Source organism: Monodelphis domestica, chromosome 2 (assembly GCF_027887165.1).
Source record: "Monodelphis domestica isolate mMonDom1 chromosome 2, mMonDom1.pri, whole genome shotgun sequence".
Lineage (NCBI taxonomy): Eukaryota > Metazoa > Chordata > Mammalia > Didelphimorphia > Didelphidae > Monodelphis > Monodelphis domestica.
This window is the reverse complement of record NC_077228.1, coordinates 229,402,801-229,424,275: the sequence shown is the minus strand read 5'-3', so window position 1 is coordinate 229,424,275 and position 21,475 is coordinate 229,402,801. Positions and strand designations below refer to the sequence as shown.

At 37.7% G+C, this 21,475-nt stretch overlaps 1 protein-coding gene across 4 annotated transcripts in view; it reads right to left on the bottom strand.

Annotated features, from left to right (window-relative positions):
* Window positions 1-18,435: 18,435 nt before the first annotated feature.
* LOC100619270 (uncharacterized) overlaps window positions 18,436-21,475 on the bottom strand; it is a 76,103-nt gene continuing 73,063 nt past the window's right edge. For all 4 annotated transcript variants that reach the window (XR_008916430.1, XM_056817286.1, XM_007482798.2 and 1 more), the window contains one exon: window positions 18,436-21,068. Coding sequence is in view for 3 of the 4 variants with exons in the window: in XM_056817286.1 (XP_056673264.1) it covers window positions 20,926-21,068 (143 nt within the window). In the remaining variant the exon portion in view is untranslated. The remainder of the gene's footprint in view (window positions 21,069-21,475) is intronic.

Here is a 21,475-nt window from a genome sequence, read left to right as displayed (position 1 = left end):
GGGGGCATACTCTAGTGGCTGTGAATGGCAAGCAGATTCTTTGCTTCAAAGGCCAATTAACAATTAACAAAGGCCAATTTAGAGCTATGTTAATACCTAGAGAAGGAAGGAAAGTTATATTTTGCCCCCAGCGAGCTAAGCTACAAGATGAAGGGTTGGGACTTCAACCAGAGGACATGCCAATCACCTCCCTTTCTTGAACCATTCTGCTTTGCGTTAGTTTTCTGTGGATGACTAGCAGTGAGAACAAATATTCAGCAAGGAACTATGGAAAGGGACACAGGCTAAGAAGCAAGTCAATGATGCCAAAGTTCAAGTTCAAAAATACTGGGATCGGTTTTCTATTTTTTAAAACCCTTACTTCTGTCTGGGAATCACTACTAAGAATGGTAAGGCAATGGGGGTTAAATGACTTGTCCAGGGTCACACAAATAGAAAATGTTTAAGACCAGATTTATTTATTTATTTTTGGGAAATATTTTAATTTATTTTTAATTTGGGGGAAATTTTTATTTAATTAGTTAATTTAGAATATTTTTCCATGGTTACAAGGTTCGTGTTCTTTCCCCCCCTCCACCCCCCTTCCCATAGCTAACACACAGTTCCATTGAGTTTGACATGTGTTAAGACCAGATTTAAATCCAACACCTCCTGTCTCTAGCTCTGACTCAATCCACTGAGCCACCTTGCTGCCCTTTAGAAGCAGCTTACAAATCAGGCAATAGCAGAAGTTAGAACTATGCAACTATGTATTGTCTCTAGTCCTATACATGGAGCCAGGAAACAACTGGTGTTACCCTGCGTGTATCATTCCATGGCCATGAAAGCTTTTAATGATGAATTTGGTTAAAGAAATAACCCTAGAAACAGATTTTACTGAGCCTCAAATGGCTATGTATGCCCCCAAGAAGTGTGACACATGCCTATTGTGTGCAAAAAAGGCATTACCCACTTGTGTTAGATATTTGGAGAATATAAGCACTAGCAAACCTTTGGAACTTGTTTGCATTGACTTTTTATCTCTGGAATAAGATAGTAAGAACATAAGCATTCCATTGGTGGTGACTGATACCATACCATACACATGGTATGGTCAGGAGTACCTATGAATGAACCAGAATGTTTTCATTATTGCTAAAGTGTTGTCTAGGGAATATTTCTTTCTTTCTTTTTTTTTAAACATTCCATCTTAGAATCAATACTGCATATTGGTTCCAAGGCAGAAGAACAGTAAGGACTAAGCAATGGGGATTAAGTGACTTGCCCAGGGCCACACAGCTAGGAAGTGTCTGAGGCCAGATTTGAACCCAGGACCTCCCCTAGGCCTAACTTTCAATCCACTGAGCCACCCAGCTGCCCCGGAATATTTCTCAGGCTTCCTACCAGGATCCATTCAGCCCAAGGACTTTTAAAGGCATTGCTCAGGGAGGTTAAGTTAGCTTTCTTTGGCTGGCATCAAGATCAGAATTCTACTTTACCACCTGCAAGAAGGCCACAACCTCAGCTTTTCAACTACGCAGTGATGAACATGTAGGGACACGGAGATGAGAACAAAAATCGCAGTGAGTCATTATGTGGCTTTCCAATACACACATGCAGCCCAACCAGGAAGACGGCCACTGACTTTATTAATTTCCTATTGATATTTGAGTAAGAGCCACAGCTTCCTATTGACATGCGTTGGAGTCTCGGAGGATGGAGAAACTGCCGAACAGCACATTTTTTGACTGAGAGAAAAACTGAAAGAAGTTTCTTCACATAGGTACAACTTTTACCCAGAAGAATAACAGTATGACGCCGGAGTATGATTGCTAAGACCTTTAACCAAGAAATGTTGGTACTGATGGGATACATAAATGACAGATGAGATCTATGGAAAGCGATTCTACATCTAGCTGGGGAGCCCGAGCAGCTTACTCATTTACAGAATAGCTCCAGAGACTGGCAGGCGCCCTATAATAACAATTATCGCCACTACTCATTACCTGTGAGTGAACTGGTTGGAATCTCTCATGAGCAAGACATACATCTGTGGACACTAAGTAAAAGAGACCATCTGCCAGTAGTGCAAAGACTGTCCCAACTGGACAGTGATTCAGAAATAGACATTTGCACTAAAGAGACTGGATACTCCAACCCAACAGCCATTTCAAAAAAAAGGAAGAGGCCCCTTTCTATCTGGAATCTCAGCCTGTAGTATAAATATTTCACATACAGTAATCATACAGCTGACCAGTTTTCACCTTACACAAAATTAGGTTTAAAGAGCAAGCATCTATCTATCTCTGTCCATCCATCCATCTATCCATCCATCAATCCATCCATCTATCTATCCATATGTCTATTATCTATCTACCTGTCTGCCCATCTGTGCCAGTCTGTCTGTCTGTCTATCTATCTATCTATCTATCTATCTATCTATCTATCTATCTATCTATCTATCTACCTGTCTGTCTGTCTGTCTTTCAAAAAACCCTTATCTTCTGTCTTAGAATCTATAATTAAGTGTCAGTTCCAAGGCAGAAGAATGGCAATTAGGGATAAATGACTTGCCCAGGTCATAGAGCTAGCAAGTGTCTCAGGCCAGATTTGGACCCAGGATCTCCTGTCTCCAGACCTGGCTCTCTACTCACTGAGCCATTTGTTCCATGCCTACTATGCATCAGTCGTTCTGCTGAGGACAATAGTCAGGCAGATAGACAGATCAATAGACAGACAGGAGAGCTGGGCTAAATCATGATATTACAGTGACCAAATTAACTTGAAGTGTTGCAAGGACAAGTGGATTAATGTTTACCAGATGACAGTGTCAATATTTACTAGATGATAGTTAATGATTAGTAAATGACAAGATTATCTGTTCTTTAAAATTTGCTTGTTTTTCAATTAGCACCAAAAACTAACACTATCAATGACCGCATATTGTGTGCTTCACAAGCAAATCCAAAATGCATCTGCTCTTTAAGGGGTGCCTATATTTCTGTTCAAACAGTGTTAAAAACTGGTAGAAGATAAAGGAGTGATTAACCCTAGCAGTTTTCTTATCTGTATTTGTTTCATTAGAGAGGCAGTTGGGGCTCAGTGATTACTATTTTTTCTCATCTTTATTTCTCAGTGACTGTTAAGAGTCAGGAAGACCGCTGTTCAAATATAGCCTTAGATACTTCCTAGTTGGTGTGCAGGTGGAAAATTTGCCACACCTGAGCTACATTGCCAGCATCCTTTTAAGTTACACCCTCATTTTAAGTAAGGAGGCTTGGGAGATAAATTTGGCTGAAACCCACCCTGAGGGACCTCTTTTTGGGAGCTTGTGCTTTTGGTAAAGTGCTGCAGGTGTGAATCTCTGGCTCTCTTTGCTCTGCTCCCTTAACTGAAAGAACCCTTTTTTCTTTTCCTTCTCTTTTAATTATTATTAAAATCCTACACTGGGTAGCTGAGGGCAAATCATTTAAACTATGCCTAGGAGGCAGCTTGTAGCTACATGTTTGAGCCTGGAATCAGAAAGACCTGAATTCAAATCCAGATTCAGAGTGACAAGTGACAAATGATTTATTTGTCTGACAAAAGGATCCAATGGCAAACCACTCTAGTATCTTTGCCAAGAAGAGCCTGTGGATAGCTATGGTTCATGGGGTTGCAAGGTCAGGCATTGCTGAGTGATTGAACAACAAACAACGATGACAATGTGTCTCATTAGTGGGAAGGAGAGAAGGGCAATTACTAGTGTGTTATACAAGAATGAAATAGAGAAAATAGGTGGCTCAGTGGATAGAGTGCCAGGTTTGGAGAAGGGAGGTCCTGGGTTCAAAAAAGTCTCAGATATTTTCTAATTGACTCTGAGCAAGTCACTTAACCTCAATTGCCTCACCCTTGTTGCTCTTTTGCCTTGGAAAGTATAGATTCTAAGACAGAAGATAAGAGCTAAAAACAAACAAATTTTAATAGATTAAAACTGCACTGACTTTGGGGGTACTTTATGTGTGTATGTACATACTTATGTGTATAATTATATATATGTATATATATAATATTGTAAAAATAGTATGATTTTAATGAAGATGATTCCCAAATCTATATATTCACCTATATAATCTTTCAACTGAATTTCAGCCCAAATTGGCAATTGCCTGTCAGACATCAACTGGACGCCTCATTGCCACCTTAATTTCATTATTGCAACATAGACTTGATTAATATCCCCTCTAAATCTACTCCTCTTCTTAATTCCCTTATTTTTGTTTTGGGCACCATCATCTTAGTTATTCAGGTTTATAACTGTGAATTCATTCTTGATTTTTATCCTTTCTAGTCCCAATATCCCATAAGTTGCCAAGTATTGTTAATTCTATTTTCCGTAATATTTCTTGTATCCATTCTCTTGTAGCTTAAGCATCTCATCAACTCTGTCTTCATATTTATTTCCCTGGTCCCTGGCTTCTTCTTTCTATCCTTTATACAAGTGTCAAAAACACAAGACAGTCTATAGTGTGCCTGGCCTGTGCAAGTCTAGGGGAAGGCTCAGAGCCCCTGTCCAAGCCTGCAGTGAGACACCAAGCCCTAGTGAAAGACAGTTTACAGTATACCTAGCCAGTGAGGCCCCAAGGCCTGCCCCAACTCAAGGTAAGTCCCCAAGTCCTAGTGCTAGCCAGTCAGCAGTGTGTCTAACTGGTAAATGTCCTAGGAAAGGCCCAGAGTTCTTGCCCAAGCCCAAGGTAAGGCCTTGAGGACTAACACAAGTTGGTCCTCACATAGTTCTCTGAGTCCTTCAAGCCATCAGTAGGTCCTGGAGGAGATTAAATCAGTAGTGGCAGGTAACTTTCAGAGTTCCCCATCCATAGGCCATCATACCACCTTGGAAGAATTGAAACTTGTAGAAATCCAGAACTAGAGCTGAAGATAGCAGCAAGGAAAAATGAAGTTTGAAAGAATGCCTCCTATACCTTAAGAATAGAGCCCACCTTTAAGATCAAAATAAAAGTCAAGAAAAAGGCTGGGAAAATGAGCAAATATACATTTTTAAAAACCAAACCATAGAAAATTATGATGAAGACAAAGAAAAGCAAGGCACAAACTCAGAAGGGGACGGTGAGATAAAAGCAACTGCATGCAAAATTTCAAAGAAAAATGGGAATTGGTCTCAGGCTCTGGCAGAGCCCAAAAAGGATTTGAAAAATCAAATAATAAAGGTTTGGGAGGGGGGGGATGGAGAAGAGAAATGAAAGCTATTACAAGAATAAAATAACACTTTAAAAAGCAGAACTAGCCCAATGGTTTCTACTGGTACAAAAATCCAGTGGAAAAAAAAAAAGAGTTTCTCAAAAAGTAGAATTAATTGGCCAAATGGAAAAGGAAGTTCAAAAGCTCATGGAAGAAAATAAATTCTTAAAAATTAGAATAAGCTTCTCTCTCCATCTCTCTCTCTCTCTCTCTCTCTCTCTCTCTCTCTCTCTCTCTCTCTCTCTCTCTCTCTCTCTCTCTCTCTCTCTCTCTCTCTCTTGTTTCAAATATGGTAGAAAGTTCATAAATGTTTGTTGAATTGAATGACCTGAATAGAGTGGGAAAAAAGAGCATAGGAAGAAGCTGAAACTGAGATGCTGCATCCATAACCTGATTTTGGACCCTTTATCAAGCAAGAACCCAAAGATGCCTATGGTATTTGGGAAACACACATACCATCTTCTGCTGTGGTCCTGGAAAGAATCAAGAAGAACACTGAAAGTATCACCAGCTGGAACATCTTCACCCAAATGTCTGCCTTCTACTTTTAGCAGCCTGATCTCTAGCAAAAAAAAAAAAAAACACATGCAAACCACATATGGTTTCTGATTCTAACCACACTTTAAAAGCTTATAATCAAACCAAGTTGATGTAAACTTTTAACTTCCTGACTCTTGGTGACATTTTAAATTTTATATTATAGAAAGAATTGGGTGATTCCCTAGAATAAACACTTAGAGTGGTAAGTTAGACATTTCTCTATGTAAATCTTGAAATCTCTCAGACTTGTGAATGTTAAAAATTTCCCCATCAGGGAATTCTTAACTGGAACAAATTCCCTACTGAGAAGCACTCCCCATTTTGATGTGAGAACTCGCCAGGATCAGAAATGGGAGGACCTCTACTCCAACCATACTTAAGATTGCTTTAGGGGAAAAAAACTCCTTGCTAAACAAAAAAAGTACTTGGATCCATGCTTATGGTGGGGCAAGGAGTTCTTTGAGCCAGGCCTGTTTTTAGAATTGATACAATGAGATGCTAGGTACCTAAAAGGGTCGGGCAAGTTTTGTCTTAATGAGATTAGTTGACTCAGCTGTGTTTTCACTGGTTCAGATTTACTGAGGAGATTTGTCGACTTAGCAGGAATTCAGATGGGCAGTCCTTTGGAAAGCGTCTACAGTGATTGGTAGATGTAGGGACTTAGGGGAGGTGACATGGGAGAAAAACCCCTATATAAGAAAAAACAGAATCTCTTGAGGAGATGATTATCCTTTTGGAGAGATCCTTCTGGAGGATCTCTGATGAGGATCACTTGGGAAGAATCTCTTGAGAGAGGCTCTGAAGAAGGGAAACTCTTGGAGGACAATCTCTAAGGAGGTCTCCCTGGAGCTCCTCTAAGGGGACTCTGTCCCTCTGGAGGCTCTGGAGAGAGGCCCTTTGGAACAGTCTCTGGCTGGAAGGCTCTCTGGTGAAGTCAGCTGAGATGGAGCTGGCCTGGTGTTACTAGAATCCTTGTTTAGTCAGACCTTGTGGTGAGTGTTAAAAAACTGACTGATTTCTCTCTTAAGATTCAGGTCTAGGCCATATTGGCTTGAGGCCCTTCATACTTATTCCTTTCTTATTCTTTCTCTCTCTTTCTTTGATTACTCATTGTATTGTTAATTAAAATCTCTATAAAACCCAATTGACTTGGGTATTTGAATAATTGGGAATATTTCCCTGGCGACCACCTTATATTTGATTTAAAACTCAAGACACTGTAGTGAAACATATTTCTGCGGTCAAAATTTACTCACCCTCTCTTATATCTATCACAATTTATATCTTCCACCATTTTAACTCACTACAGTTTAAGACCTCAACCAATTTAAATCTCACATCTATCCTCTTCTTACATTTTTTCCATGTTCACTCTTTTTACCTCATTGTAAATAAAGCTACTAAAAGTCATTTTGACTTAAGCTATAATATTTTTAAATTGGCAACCACAATATTACTTTAGAACTTTCATATTAGCAAAAAACCCTAAATTTTATATTCTTACATAATCATGATAAAAATCCTGGACATCATAATACAAGAAATTATCAAAGAAAACTGCCCTGATATTCTTTTTTTAAAATAAAACCCTTACTTTCCATCTTAGAATCAATACTGTGTATTTGGGGGCAACTGGGTAGCTCAGTGGATTGAGAGCCAGGTGGGAGGTCCTAGGTTCAACTCTGGTCTCAGATACTTCCCAGCTGTGTGACCCTGGGCAAGTGACTTAACCCCCATTGCCTAGCCCTTACCACTCTTCTGCCTTGGAGCCAATACACAGTATTGACTCCAAGATGGAAGGTGAGGGTTTAAAAAAAGAGTGGTAAGGGCTAGGCAATGGGAGTTAAGTGACTTGCCCAGGGTCACATAGCTGGAAAGTATCTGAGACCAGAGTTGAACCTAGGACCTCCCGCCTGGCTCTCAATCCACTGAGCTACCCAGCTGCCCTACCCTGATATTCTTGAACAAGAAAGTAAAATAGAAATTGAAAAAAATCCACAGATGACCTCTGGAAATAAATCCCCAAATGATAACTCTGAGGAATATTATAGCTAAATTCAAGAGCCCCCAAGTCAAGGAGAAAATACTGCAATCATCCAGAAAGCAACAATTCAAATACCATGGAGCTACAGTCAGGATTACATAGGACTTAGCACCCTCCACATTAAAGGATTGGAAGACTTGGAATACGATATTTCAGAAGGTGAAAGATTTAGGTTTACAACTCGGAATCACCCATCCAGCAATACTGAGGGATTCAATACTATATATTCCTATGTGGAAAGATAATATTTGTAATTCTTAAAATTATCTATCAGTATTAGAGCCGTTTGAAAGAGTATATACATAGACAGAGGGTATCGCAGTAAGCTAATTAGGAAGATATGGCAAACAAAAATAAATCAAAGGATGAAAAAGAGGATTGCATTGAGAGAAAAGGAAAGGTGGAATGGGGTAAATTATCTCACCTAAAGAGGCATGGAAAACTATTACAGTGGAGGGGAGGATGAGGGTGGTGATAGGCAATACTTAAACCTTACTCTCATCATAACTGACTCAGTTATACTTAGAGTGATAGTTTAGTTTCCTCATTGCCTACTTTAATTCCTTCAATTTCTTTTTCTTTTCTAATTGCTACCACTAGCATTTTTAGTACTATATTAAACAATAGTGGTGGTAATGGGCATTCTTGCTTCACTCATGATCTTATTGGGAAGGCTTCTAACTTATTCCATTGCAGATGATACTTGCTGATGGTTTTAAATAGATACTACTTAGTATTTTGAGAAAAGGCCCTTTTATTCCTTTGCTTTCTAGTGTATCCCATTGAGATAGGTGTTATATTTTGTCAAAGGCTTTTTCTGTGTCTATTGAGATAATCATGTGATTTCTGTTAGTTTGATTATTGATATGGTCAATTATGCTGATGGTTTTCTTAATATTAAACCATCCTTGCATTCCTGGTATAAATTTACCTGGTCATAGTGAATAATCCTTCTGATAGTCATATGTTTAAAAGAAACATAATAAGGTACACTGAATTGAAATAAGGGACTGGAACAAAATATATGAAGTATTCATCATGTGAATTAAAAAAATTGGTTAAGCAATCATTATCTTAGACCATATACTTAATTAAATATAGTCAATTAAAAGAGGGAGACTACATTTTGTTTAGAGGCATCATGGATAATGAAACAATGTCAACATTATATTTATATATGCATTAGATGACATTGAATTTAAATACCCAAAAGAAAAGTTAATTAAATTACAGGAGTAAATTGACAGTAAACTTCAAATTGTGTGTGTGTTGGGTGGAGTTACTTTAATGTGCCCCTTTCAGACTTAGACAAATCTAGCAAAAGAAAGAAAGGAAAGGAGGGAAGAAAGAAACATGGGAACATGTAAAATGTGAAGGGTTAATTTTTGGTAGGAGTTTGACAAAGGTGAGGAGAGCAGTGTGATAACACTGAGCTTAATTTGGAAGAAGTTCAGATAGAAACAGAAAGGAGGAAAGTGAGATTATCACTCTAATACTTTATGTCTATACCTAAAATCCTAATTCTACCTAAGATTTCTAAAAACCCTAATCTAACTGTCTTTGAGGACAGGTTCTTCTACCTGGACAATACCTAGACCTAACTTATCTACACTGTCTACCAAAATTTTTTCACTATGTACCTACCTAAGCTAATCAATAACCATTAATCACCCACACCCTCCTTAATTCCATTTCTCTTTTCCAACTGTCAGTAGTGAAACTGCCTGTCACAGTGACACAGACAGAGCTCCTGCTCTCTTGGGAATCCAGAGAGAACAACCTTCAACTCTAAACTGTCTCTTACTTATATCCTTCCTCTTCTCCTAGGTAATGGAATCTTCAACTCTGGTTCACTCTTTCTTAAAAAATCTGTCTGGGGCGGCGGCGGCTGGGGTGGGGGCTGACGCTGGGGCTGAGGCTGAGGCCGGATCGGCCCCGGCAGGTGGCGGCCCCGGTGGCGGCTGAGACGGAGGGGAGCGGCGGCTGAGGCGGCCGAGGAGGATCGGGCAAGCCCAAGGACTGCAGAGGAGAATGACAGAGGAGAAGCTTCAGAGTGATTTCCTGAGTAGCTGAGTTCTGCACTAACTAAAGAGCCCCAGAGTTGATCTGGTTTAGAATCTCAGATTTGTGCTATATTTAGAAGTGAACTTGACAGGAGACTCAGTTTACTTAGTAGGGGAAAGAAAGTTCTAATGAAGGGAGGGAGGCTTCAGGAGTGCTGGCGTGGCTCTTTCTAGGAGCCATGAAAAGTGCAGGGTGAAGAAGTTATTAAAAAGCTGATTTGAATAAATCCAATGGAAATTGTGACTGTGTTTCTATAGTCAGCATCCTAAAACAATATTAAAAGTGCCTTCTGTCTTCAATCCTTTAAAAAAAAAATCTGTCTGTTCCTGCTTCTTAAAGAGACAGAGGGAGAAATAAAGAAACTCCCTTTAACAAAAACCAGGACATAATTCTACTATATAATAAATTTACATTAGAAACATTTTCTATTTTATGTTAAAAAGAATTTTGTGCAATTACTTATCTTTGGAAAGAAAGTGATTTATAGTCTATCTTTTGTTATCTAATTCTACAAATACATCAAGTATACGTGTTTCTAATGGGCTTCTAAGGCATTGAGCATGTTCTAACAATAAATTGCAGGAATTAGGTACATATCAAAATTTTTAACTAGAAAAGCTAATATTAAAAGTTGAATCCACATGGATTCTTTGGAATTTTCCTTCAGTCTGTTATTGACATCTAATTCTACTTAGGCAGTGCTATTTATTGTAAGACCAACATTTATATATATATATATAAAGCAGATTACACAAGGATTTGGAAGAAAATCTAAGAGCATTACCCTATGAACTTATAACACTTAATTTACTTGTTAGAAACTTTACTATAGATTTCATTTGATAAAATGAAGAGTAATTTGCCTAGCTTTTTAAGAATCCCATCTCAAATCTATTGCTATAATAAAAGCAAAATATCTTTTGAGTAATTCATTTATGTAGTCATCAAACTTAGGTACTTCTTAGAAGTCACATGTTTGCAAAAAGTATGTGTCCTGTGTAAAATAAGATCCTTAGGAGAATCTCATCCTTCTGAGTGGGGACTGAGAAGATTAAAGTTAGAGGATTAAAGTGAATAACTGTTACAAATAAAATTATTACAAGAGATTGGTGTTGGGTAAGAATATCAATTTATTGATTAGGTTAGCATCATAAATGATAAGGTGATATAGGCCAGTGGCTCCCTCAAATGATCAAAGACACCCAAAACTCCATCAAAGACAAATCTATAAATAGAGTTTTAGGAGCTCAATATTCAGGCTCTTCCTTGAACATCCCAATACACAGAACTTCTCCCAAATGCATGACTATGATATAGAAATTAATATACTATATGAAATATGAATTCTCATATCACTAATAATTGAATAAATAGTATATAAAATAGATAATAATAAATAATAGTAAGTAATAAATAATGTGAGATAATTAAAAGTAAATTAAAAATAATTGAAGTGAGATAATAAAGTGAAAAGTTTTTGAAAAAAAGTTGAAAAATCAAATACATCAAGTATAAGTGTTTCTAATGGGCTTCTAAGGCATTGAGCATGTTCTAACAATAAATTGCAGAAATTAGGTATATATCAAAATTTTTAACTAGAAAAGCTAATGTTAAAGGTTGAATCCACATGGATTCTTTTGAATTTCCCTTCAGTCTGTTATTGGCATTTTCCAAAGTGAGTATCTGGTTTAGACAGAAGAACAGCAAGAAGCATAGAAAATGTAAATTCTCTTGTGCAGAGGGTAATAACTGGATATCTTTTATTATCTCTCTCTCTTCATCTATCCATCCATCCATCTATCTATCTATCTATCTATCTATCTATCTATCTATCTATCTATCTATCTATCTATCTATATCCATCTACTTCCTACCAAATGACCTAATTGCTGGCAATGCAAAGTTAGAGTGACTTATTAAATTGTATTAAGATCTATTTTTCAAACAATTTTAGAGAAAGATGTCAATGACCTGGTCTGGGGAAAAGAGATCTGTCAGAGAAGTTGCTCTGAGGGCCAGCATGATTACAGAAGGCCTAAGAAGAAGAAGATGATAGCAATAGAAGATATCTTCAGAAATCAGATATTTGCATCATGAGATTTTGAGTCATTGGACAGAATGGACTAGAAATTGGGAGTTGGGTAACCTATCCCTTTCATGTTTCTCCCATGCACTGTTATTTATTTTGTTTGTAAGATCCTTATGCATGAAGGGGAGTGTCTTCTAATGGCCATCTTTGCATGTATCAATAATTTTTTACATCATGTTAAGGACACCCAAGTATCATAGTTAGACTCTCCATGTAATGCACAGTACCTTCAGGTTCTTATGTATCCTGTGAGTTAGTCCTTAAATTTATTGGGGTGATTTATTGGGGAAACTGAGAAAGGAAATTTTAGCTTTCCTTATAGTCCAACTCTCCCAGCCATACATTGCTACTAGAAAAACAATAGCTATGACTATGTAGACCTTTATCAGCAAGGTGATATCTCTACTTTTTGGAATGCTGTACAGATTTGCTATGACTTTCCTTCCAAGGAGTAAACATCATCTGCAATGATATTTGAACCAAGAGTATGAAAGCTGGCACTACTCTTTCTTTCCCTTCTATTTTACAGGAAGTGATGGGACCAATTGCCAAGATCTTGGGTTTTTTTTTTTTTAACATTAAAATTTAAGCCAGCTTTTACACTCTCCTCTCTCACCTTCATCAAGAGAATTCTTAATTCTTCATTTTCTGCCCTCAGTGGTACTATTTGCATACCTGAGATTTTTGATATTTCTCCCAGCAACCTTAATTCCAGTTTTTGATTCTCATAGGGATAACTTACTCTGCCCTTTCCCGTGGTAGATAGAGAAACAATAACTGTCATTAATTTCAGAGTAGGGAGAAATGTAGAGTTAATACCAATGGTCTGCTCTTCCCACCCACTCCCACACTTGGCCATGAGTACATGATGTCTCTATGTTTTATATCTTTGCCTTTGTTCTACCTTATTCTTAGTGAAGGAATATTGGAGACAAAATGGACCAGGCTGTCTGACCTCCTGAGCTCTGAAAAGTCAAGAGTCACCAGGAACTAGAGCCCATAAGAGAGCTTAAAACCTAGAGAAAAAGGCATGACTTGTCTTTAAGAGGAAAGGAGGAGAATTTAAACACAAACCCTGGGGGAAGATTCTGGAAGGAGAGGAGTTTTACTGGGTTTAACTGTCACTCCTGATCTGGCTTTCCTCTGAGCTGGTAAGGAGGATTTTTGCTTTGGCATCCCCTGGGAAAAACTTATATTGTGGAAAGATTAGGAAATTCCTAGGTTGGAAAATTGTATTGGAGGAGACCTGCCTTTCCCTGAAGTACAAAGATCAACCTGTCTGAGATCAACCAGTCAGAGATCAACTTGGTTGAGGTAAACCCAAGGGTTTTGTCACCTGGGACTTTGGGTTTACCTAGGAAGCCAACCCAGGCTTTGGGTAAGGACTCAGTATATCTTTGAGTCCTGCATCCTCAGCCTTTTAAAGACAATATGTAGTATATAGGTAGTCAGATAGTTTTTGGAGTCTAACTAAGATCAGGGAGTGAATAAGAAGGGCTTGAGAAGACCAAAAGGGCATCCCAACAAGGGGAGCAATCCAGGCGAGAGTAGAAGTTTAGTGGAGTCTAGATCTTGTGTTGGCAGTACCTTATCTACCATTTCCCTAACCTTGAAAAACTTGTTTTTTCCTATAATTGCAAGGGTTGTGCTTCACTAGCCCTGGGAGGTTCCTAGTTGGGCTTTTTCCATTTCCAATCCATCTAGGTACTTCCCAAACAATCTGCCTCCTTTTGGAGGTAGGTTTCTCTTTCATTCTTCAATCAGGACCTAAGGAAAGCCACCAAGTAGGTCAAGAGATTTCTTTCTCACAGACAAATTATCAATCACTATAGATTTGCAGTGACATCTTTATTTACCCTATGTAGTTAGACAGCATGGAACCCCACAACTCCACCAAGTCCCATCCCTTAGAAGGTGTAATCTGAACCATTCTAGAGAAAGGCAAGCCTGGAAATTTAGGGGAACACAAGCCACTTCCTGGTGTTTCATGGGGCCTTTTAAGGGAACAGGGATCTTGAGATCCAAGTGACTCTGTGTAGGGGGCAAAAAAAATGAAGAATCAGGGAAGGTCAATGGACATCATATCTAAAAGCAGCTCAAATTTATTGGATTTCTTTCTTCCTTGGTTAGACACAATAAATCACTGAATTAGAAAGTTCTTTCCCTTCCTAGAGTTCTGCCAATTCCGCAGGGACATAATTTCTGGGATCTGAAACACCAATCATAATGTCAATGTTTCAACAGTCTGTTTGATGTTCAACAGTGCCAATGTCCTGAGGATGTTAGAGGAAAAGAAAAACCCAGCAAATGTAATGGTGTCAGGACCAGTTTTAGATATTCTTCATGGGGCAGTGAGTGCCCTGATCAGAGACAATGAGGAAGTATTAGGCAGCAGGACAAGGGTAGGGAGCAAGATAAGGTTTATGAGAGCTTTGATGGTGGCTGCTGTGCTGAGAGTTCAGAAGCTCTGTTGTCCTTGAAGGGTCCCAGGGGCAGGAAGTATTTCATTATTAGTGGATATTACATCAATGTAGATGAAGATCTCATCTTATCTGTTCCTTAAGGCCCTCTTTCACACCAGTCATGTGGCTCATAGCTCAGCTTATTAAGATTCCTTGCCAAGATCTCCCCATTACCAGAATGATGGATGCTAAAGTCTTCTTGTATGTGCCTTTCGTGTATTGTGTAGAAACCAGTAAACCAGGCAAAAATGTCAGTCAATTCTCAAGAACTAGATTCTCTCAGCAACCAGTACTGAATCTGGAGTCAAGAAGACAAGAACTTAAATCTAGCCTCAGATACTTATTGGCTTTATTACCCAATAAAAGGCACTTAATGTCTGTCTGTCTGTCTTAGTTTCTTCAACTAAAATGTGGAAAATAATATCACCTCCATGCCAGGGTGTCATAAGGATTGAATGAGATAATATAGGTGGGAGCACATTGAGCTAATGGAGGAGACAAAATGTCAGGGTTGAGATAAACATCTCAACCTTTGGCAGAGTTGCAACTTGGTCATGAAGGGTGTTATGATGCAGACCCCCTATGGAGACCTATTTTGTTAGGGGAGCCATCTTGGCATCATCCAACACATGATTGGCAACTGTTGATGAAGGATAATAGAAAGACCCTGTTATCATCTATTCAGTAATAACAAGAACAAAGTAAATGGGCTAGTAATTGTTTTTCAAAAATGGCATATTGAATGTCTGCTTTAGGGAGCCTACAGCTCCAGTAACTTAACTGGTGTTTGATCTGGCCACCCAATATCACTTGTCAAAGGTTCTAGTTAGCCTGGTTGTTATGGATAGAGACCTCAAAAATAATGGATTCCATGTGGCCATAAGGATCCAGGGGAAAAAAAAATTAGACAGTTTACTAAAATTTAGGTTATATAGAGCTATACTTCTTCATAGTTGGGAGGATCCTTTTTTTTCCCACTGGCTGCACAGCTAAGCCTCCATTAGCTGCAAGATCTATATAATTTTTTTTAATTCAAAGGTATTTTTATTTTCCCAATTAATTTATATAATAATAATTTTCAACATAAATTTTCTAAAATTGTAAGATCTAAATCGTCTCCCTCTTTCCCTTCCCTCCTCCCACACCAAGATGGTAATCAATTTGATATGAATCAATGTAAAGTGAAGTGAGCAGAACTCTGAGAACATTGATTATTCACAGTAACAACAATATTGTAATGATGACCAACTTTGAAAGGCTTAGTTACTCTGGTCAATACAATGATCCAAAACTATTCCAAGGGACTTATGATGAAAAATGCTGTGTATCTCCAGAGAAAGAACTGATGAAGTCTGAGTGCAGACTGAAACATACATTTTTCACTTCCTTTCTTTTTTTTTTTGCAATATGGCTAATGTGGAAATATGTTTTGCATGATTTCATATTATAACATCACATTATTTGTCTTAATGGATAGGGGAGGGGCAAGAAGGAGGGAAAGAATTTGGGACTCGATTTTTTTAAAAGTATGGTAAAAATAAATAAACTTATTTTCTTAATTGAGATAATGCAAAAACAGAAGATATAAGTAAAATTTTTAAATATTAGAAAACAAACAAAACCAAGATATGTCTGCCCTACTAGTTTATTTCCATTTTCCTTATGCTATTGTAATAAACGTGATAATCTGTGTGGAACTATTTCTGGTTGTAATAACTGGAATATACTCTGACTGCTAGAGAGCTACTGCAGGGGGGACACCTGAGGCTGCCTAGTTATAATGGAGATAGATGAGAGATTCTGCTAAAGAGATAGATACCTCTAGAGGGGTGCTCTGGAGCTGCCTATTGATCCATAATGGCTAATAAGTCAATATATTTCCTACCCTTCCTCCCCCAATGCCACCCTTCACCTCCCAGCTTTTCACCCATGCCTTCCTGCCCCCTTTCCCCTCCCCCCGCCCTATTGGTCAGTCACCTTTCTATGTAACTCAAAGGGGAACTGTGAGACTTAGAGAAGATGCTCTTGTCCTCTTTCTCAGGTAAGGAGGTTTATTGGAAAGATAGGACAAGATGGGAATTGAGGTAAGAGGGATTAGATTTGTCCCTAATCTACAAGGAAGGGTTATGTGGGTTTTGGGAAATGTCAGTTTTGCCACAGCTGTGACAGAGACAGTCAGAGAGATGGAGAACAAGTATTTTCCTTCTTTTCTTCTTTCTTTAGTCAGATAATCTCTGCTTGAGTAATTCAAGTCCAGACTCTGTCAAAAGCCCCAAAGCCCTTCTCTGCCTAGGTCAGAAGAAGCCAGTCTCTCTTGATCAGGAACCCAGAGAAGAGGTTTCTCTCTTGGTCAGTCACTGCAGAGAGAGAGAATCAGTTCCTCCCCCTGGCCAGCTTCAACTGCCTCTTCTGGGAACATTGTTTGAAATCTTCACCTTGATTGACAGACAGATCAATCACCTTGGTCTGCATGCCTGGCTTGTCCTGCAAATCCTCCCTTTCTTCATGCCTCTTCCACACTATAGTGATCCATCTTTAGGACTGTTAACAATAGAAACAAGGACTGTTCCATCTAGTTATCTTTATTTTCATCTGTATTGCCCTTCCTCCATTTAAACAACAAGAATGCCATGTTATCTTTCCATCCAATTCTGCCTTCTGTGACAAAACGTTATAGGTCAGGCCTGATTCAGGCTGGTCTGGTAGTTTAAGTTCATTACAATGTTGTTGTGGATTCTTTATTTTTTGAAGGGCACCAATGAACACATGGGGGGAATGTCTTGACTTGTTTGTGAATTGGATTTAAATAAGGCAGAATTGCACAAAGCTGTATTTTGTCTCTGTCTTCAGAGGTCTAATATGAAATCAGTCTCTTGGGAAAGGGTTTTTCTTTTTCCTTTTTTCCCTTTTTTAAAATTTAGAATATTTTTCCATGATTACATGATTTATGATCCACACACACACACACACTCTTTCTTCCCCCCTCCCAAAGCTGACAAGCAGTTCCACTAGGTTATACATGTATCATTGTTCAAAACCTATTTCTGTGTTATTCATATATGCAGTAGAGTGATCCTTTAACATCAAAAGCCCAATCATATCCCTATCGTACTATGTGATCAATCATATATTTTTCTAATGCATTTCAGTTTCCACAGTTCTTTCTCTGATAGAGGACAGTGTTCTTCCTCTTCTAAGTTCCTCTGGATTGTCCTGGTTCATTGCATTGAGTCCATTACATTCAATTGTGCCATAATGTATCAGTCTCTGTGTATAATGTTCTCCTGGTTCTGCTCCTTTCACTCTGCATCAATTCCTGGAGGTTGTTCAAGTACACATGGAATTCCTCCAGTTCTTTATTCCTTTCAGCACAATAGTATTCCATCACCATCAGATACCACAATTTGTTCAGCCATTCCCCAGTCGAAGGGTATCCCTTCATTTTCCAATTTTTTGCTACCATAAAGAGCGCAGCTATAAAAATTTTTGTACAAATCTTTTTCCTTATTATCTCCTTGGGGTACCAGTAGTGGTATGGCTGGATCAAAGGGAAGGCATTCTTTTAAAGGAAAGGGTTTATATTTAAGTTCTACTGATGTGTTTTGTTTTTGTACCATAACTATTTGTCAATAACCTTCATCCTCATTAAGGTCCTCCCTTTTAACAAAGAAAATCAGTTTAGCAAAAATGATAAAGCACAACAAAATTTTCAGAACCACACCTAATAGTGTGTGCAACATACCAGTACTGTAGTCCCCAACTTGTCTACCAAGGAGACCAAAATGTGTTTCATAATTTATTCTTTGTAATCAAGATTCTGGATCTGGAATTTAGAAAAGGACTATTAAGTAACTATTTCTTTTAGTTTTAACAGAAAGATAAGAGAAAATAGTTGTATTTGTTGGCTGATTTCTTACTTTCTTTAATTAATTAACTTTGACATTAAATTAATTATTAATTATACATATTTTTATATTTATATATAATATATAATAAATTAATTTAAAAATTGAGTTCCAAATTTTTGCCCTCCATTGAGGTCCTCACCCAACCATTAAGGAAACAAGCAATTTGATATCAATTTTACATGTGAAGTCATGCAAAATATATTTCCATATTAGCCACATTACCAAAAAAAAGCAAGGAAAATAAAATATGCTTCAGTCTGCACTTAGAGTTCATTAGTTCTCTCTTTTCAAAGATGGATAGAATTTTTCATCATGAATCCTTTGCCATTGTCTTGGATTATTCTCTTGATCAGCGTGGTCTTTCATAGTTGATTATTGTTACTGTGTACAATATTGTCCTCATTCTGTTTATGTCATCTTGCATCAGTTCATAATTCTTCCCAGGTTTTTCTATAACTATCCTTCTTAGGGGCAGCTGGGCAGCTCAGGGTTTGAGAGCCAGGCCTTGAGACAGGAGTTCCTGGGTTCAAATCTGGCCTCAGACATCTCCTAGCTATGTGACCCTGGGCAAGTTACTTAATCCTCATTGCCTAGCCTTTACCACTCTTCTGCCTTAGAACCAATACATAGTATTGATTCTAAGGTGGAAGGTAAGGGTTTGAAAAAACAACAATATCCTTCTTGTCATTTATAACATAATAATCACAATCATATACCACAACTTGCTCAGCCATTCCCTAATAGGTATGTATTCCCTCAATATCCAATTCTTTGCCACCACAAAAAGAGTTGCTATAAATAGCTTTATACGTATAGGTCCTTTTCCATTTTCTTTGACCTCTTTGGGATACAGACCTAATAATGATATTGCTGGGTAAACGGACATACGTAGTTTTGGGTTGTTTTTTTGGGGATGGAAACTTTAAATTTTTAATTTTAAAAATTTATCTTTATTTTTTATTTCAATAACAAATTTACACATAAGTTTCCCAAAGTTATATGATTCATGAGAAGCTGAAAAGCAACCCTACTGGTTTATATATTCATTATCACTGAAAACACATTTTCATATTATTTTTTTTTTAATATATTTTATTTGATCATTTCCAAGCATTATTGTTAAAGACATAGATCATTTTCTTTTCCTCCCCCCCACCCCCCATAGCCGACGCGTAAGTCCACTGGGCATTAGATGTTTTCTTGATTTGAACCCATTGCTTTGTTGATAGTATTTGCATTAGAGTGTTCATTTAGAGTCTCTCCTCTGTCATGTCCCCTCAACCTCTGTATTCAGGCAGTTGCTTTTTCTCGGTGTTTCCACTCCCATAGTTTATCCTTTGCTTATGAATGGTGTTTTTTTTTTCTCCTGGATCCCTGAAAGTTGTTCAGGGACATTACACCGCCCCTAATGGAGAAGTCCATTACGTTCGATTATACCACAGTGTATTAGTCTCTGTGTACAATGTTCTCCTGGTTCTGCTCCTCTCGCTCTGCATCACTTCCTGGCATATTATTTTTTAAAGAGAATAATCTTAAAAAAACCAAACCCCAAATCATATACCCAAATAAACAAATGATAAATCGTATGTATTCATTTGCATTTCTACTGCAACAGTTCTTTCTCTAGAGGCAGTTAGCATTCTTTTTCATAAATCCCTCAGAATTGTCTTGGATTATTGTATTGCTATTAGTAGCAAAATCTATCACATTTTATTGTCCCACAATATTTCAGTTACTGAGTATAATGATCTCCTGGTTCTGCTTATTTCACTCTGCATAAATTCATGTAGGTCTTTCTGAATCTTTATGAAATCACTCTTTTCATCATTCCTTATATCACAATAGTATTCCATCACCATTATATATCACAATTTGTTCAGCCATTCCCCAGCTGAGGGACATATCTCTAGTTTCCAATTCTTTGCCATTACAAAAGGGGCAGCTATAAATATTTTTTGTGCAAACAGGTCCTTTCCCAATTTTTTATCTCATCCAGATAGAGACCTAGTAGTGATATTGCTGTATCAAAAGATATGCATTTTTTTAAAGTCCTTTGGGCATAATTCCAAATTGCCTTCCAGAATGGAATTCTTCCAGTTCACAACTCCATCAGCAATGTCCCAATTTGTCCCCAAAGTGTCCCAATTTTGCCACATCCCCTCCAACATTTATTATTTTCCTTTATTGTCATATTGGCCAATCTGCTAGGTGTAAAATGATACCTCAGGGTTGTTTTCATTTACATTTCTCTAATCAAGAGGGATTTAGAACATTTTTATATGAACTTTGATTTCTTCATTCAAAAACTGCCTATTCATATCCTTTAACCATTTATCAAATGGGGAATGACTTGGTTTCTTACAAATTTTACTTAGATCTTTATGTATTTGAGAAATTAGACCTTTTATTCATGTAAGTCTTCTTGGATCATAAATTCTTCTCATCCTTATATCTGACAAGTAAATTATTCCATGCTCCCTAAAAATTAATTGTTTAATTTTTTTACAAAATTCACTTGTAAATCCTAGGTTCCGTGGTTTGTTTTTGTTCTTAAGGAGCTCCTTTATGACTTATTTCATTTCTTCTTCCAAGATAAGGTCATTAATGTCCATTTCTGAAAAAACAACTGGATTTATTTTTCATTTTTTTATGCCATATGAGGCCAAGAAACAGAATTGCAATTAGAATTGAGATGATTAATAGAGGCCACAATACAATCTTTCTTTGGAGTGTCTCTGGAATACCTGTAGTGAGAGAAAAGTGGAAATAACAAATGAGTTCTGGCCTGGGAATCCAGAAACCTATATTCCCATCCCTGGTGAGCCAACAAATGACTCATATTATATGTAATATACATAGTCAAATAATAGAGTTAGAAATAATTCAGAGAAACCACTTGCGAGACCAAACAAGTAAGAAAAGGATATGAAGAAATCTCAATGTACTTATTTTTTGTACCTTTTATTTGGAAAGGACAGATTTAAGCAGAGATAAATGCTACTAATTGTTAATAGCCAGCAAATGCCATGATAAGCCCTAATACTATCCATTCTGTTGGTTTTTGGTGTAAGTCTATAGCAACTGGGCTCACAGGGTGGAAATGGTGACAACTAACATAAATCCCTCCTGAGGTCAACCAAATCTCACTAGT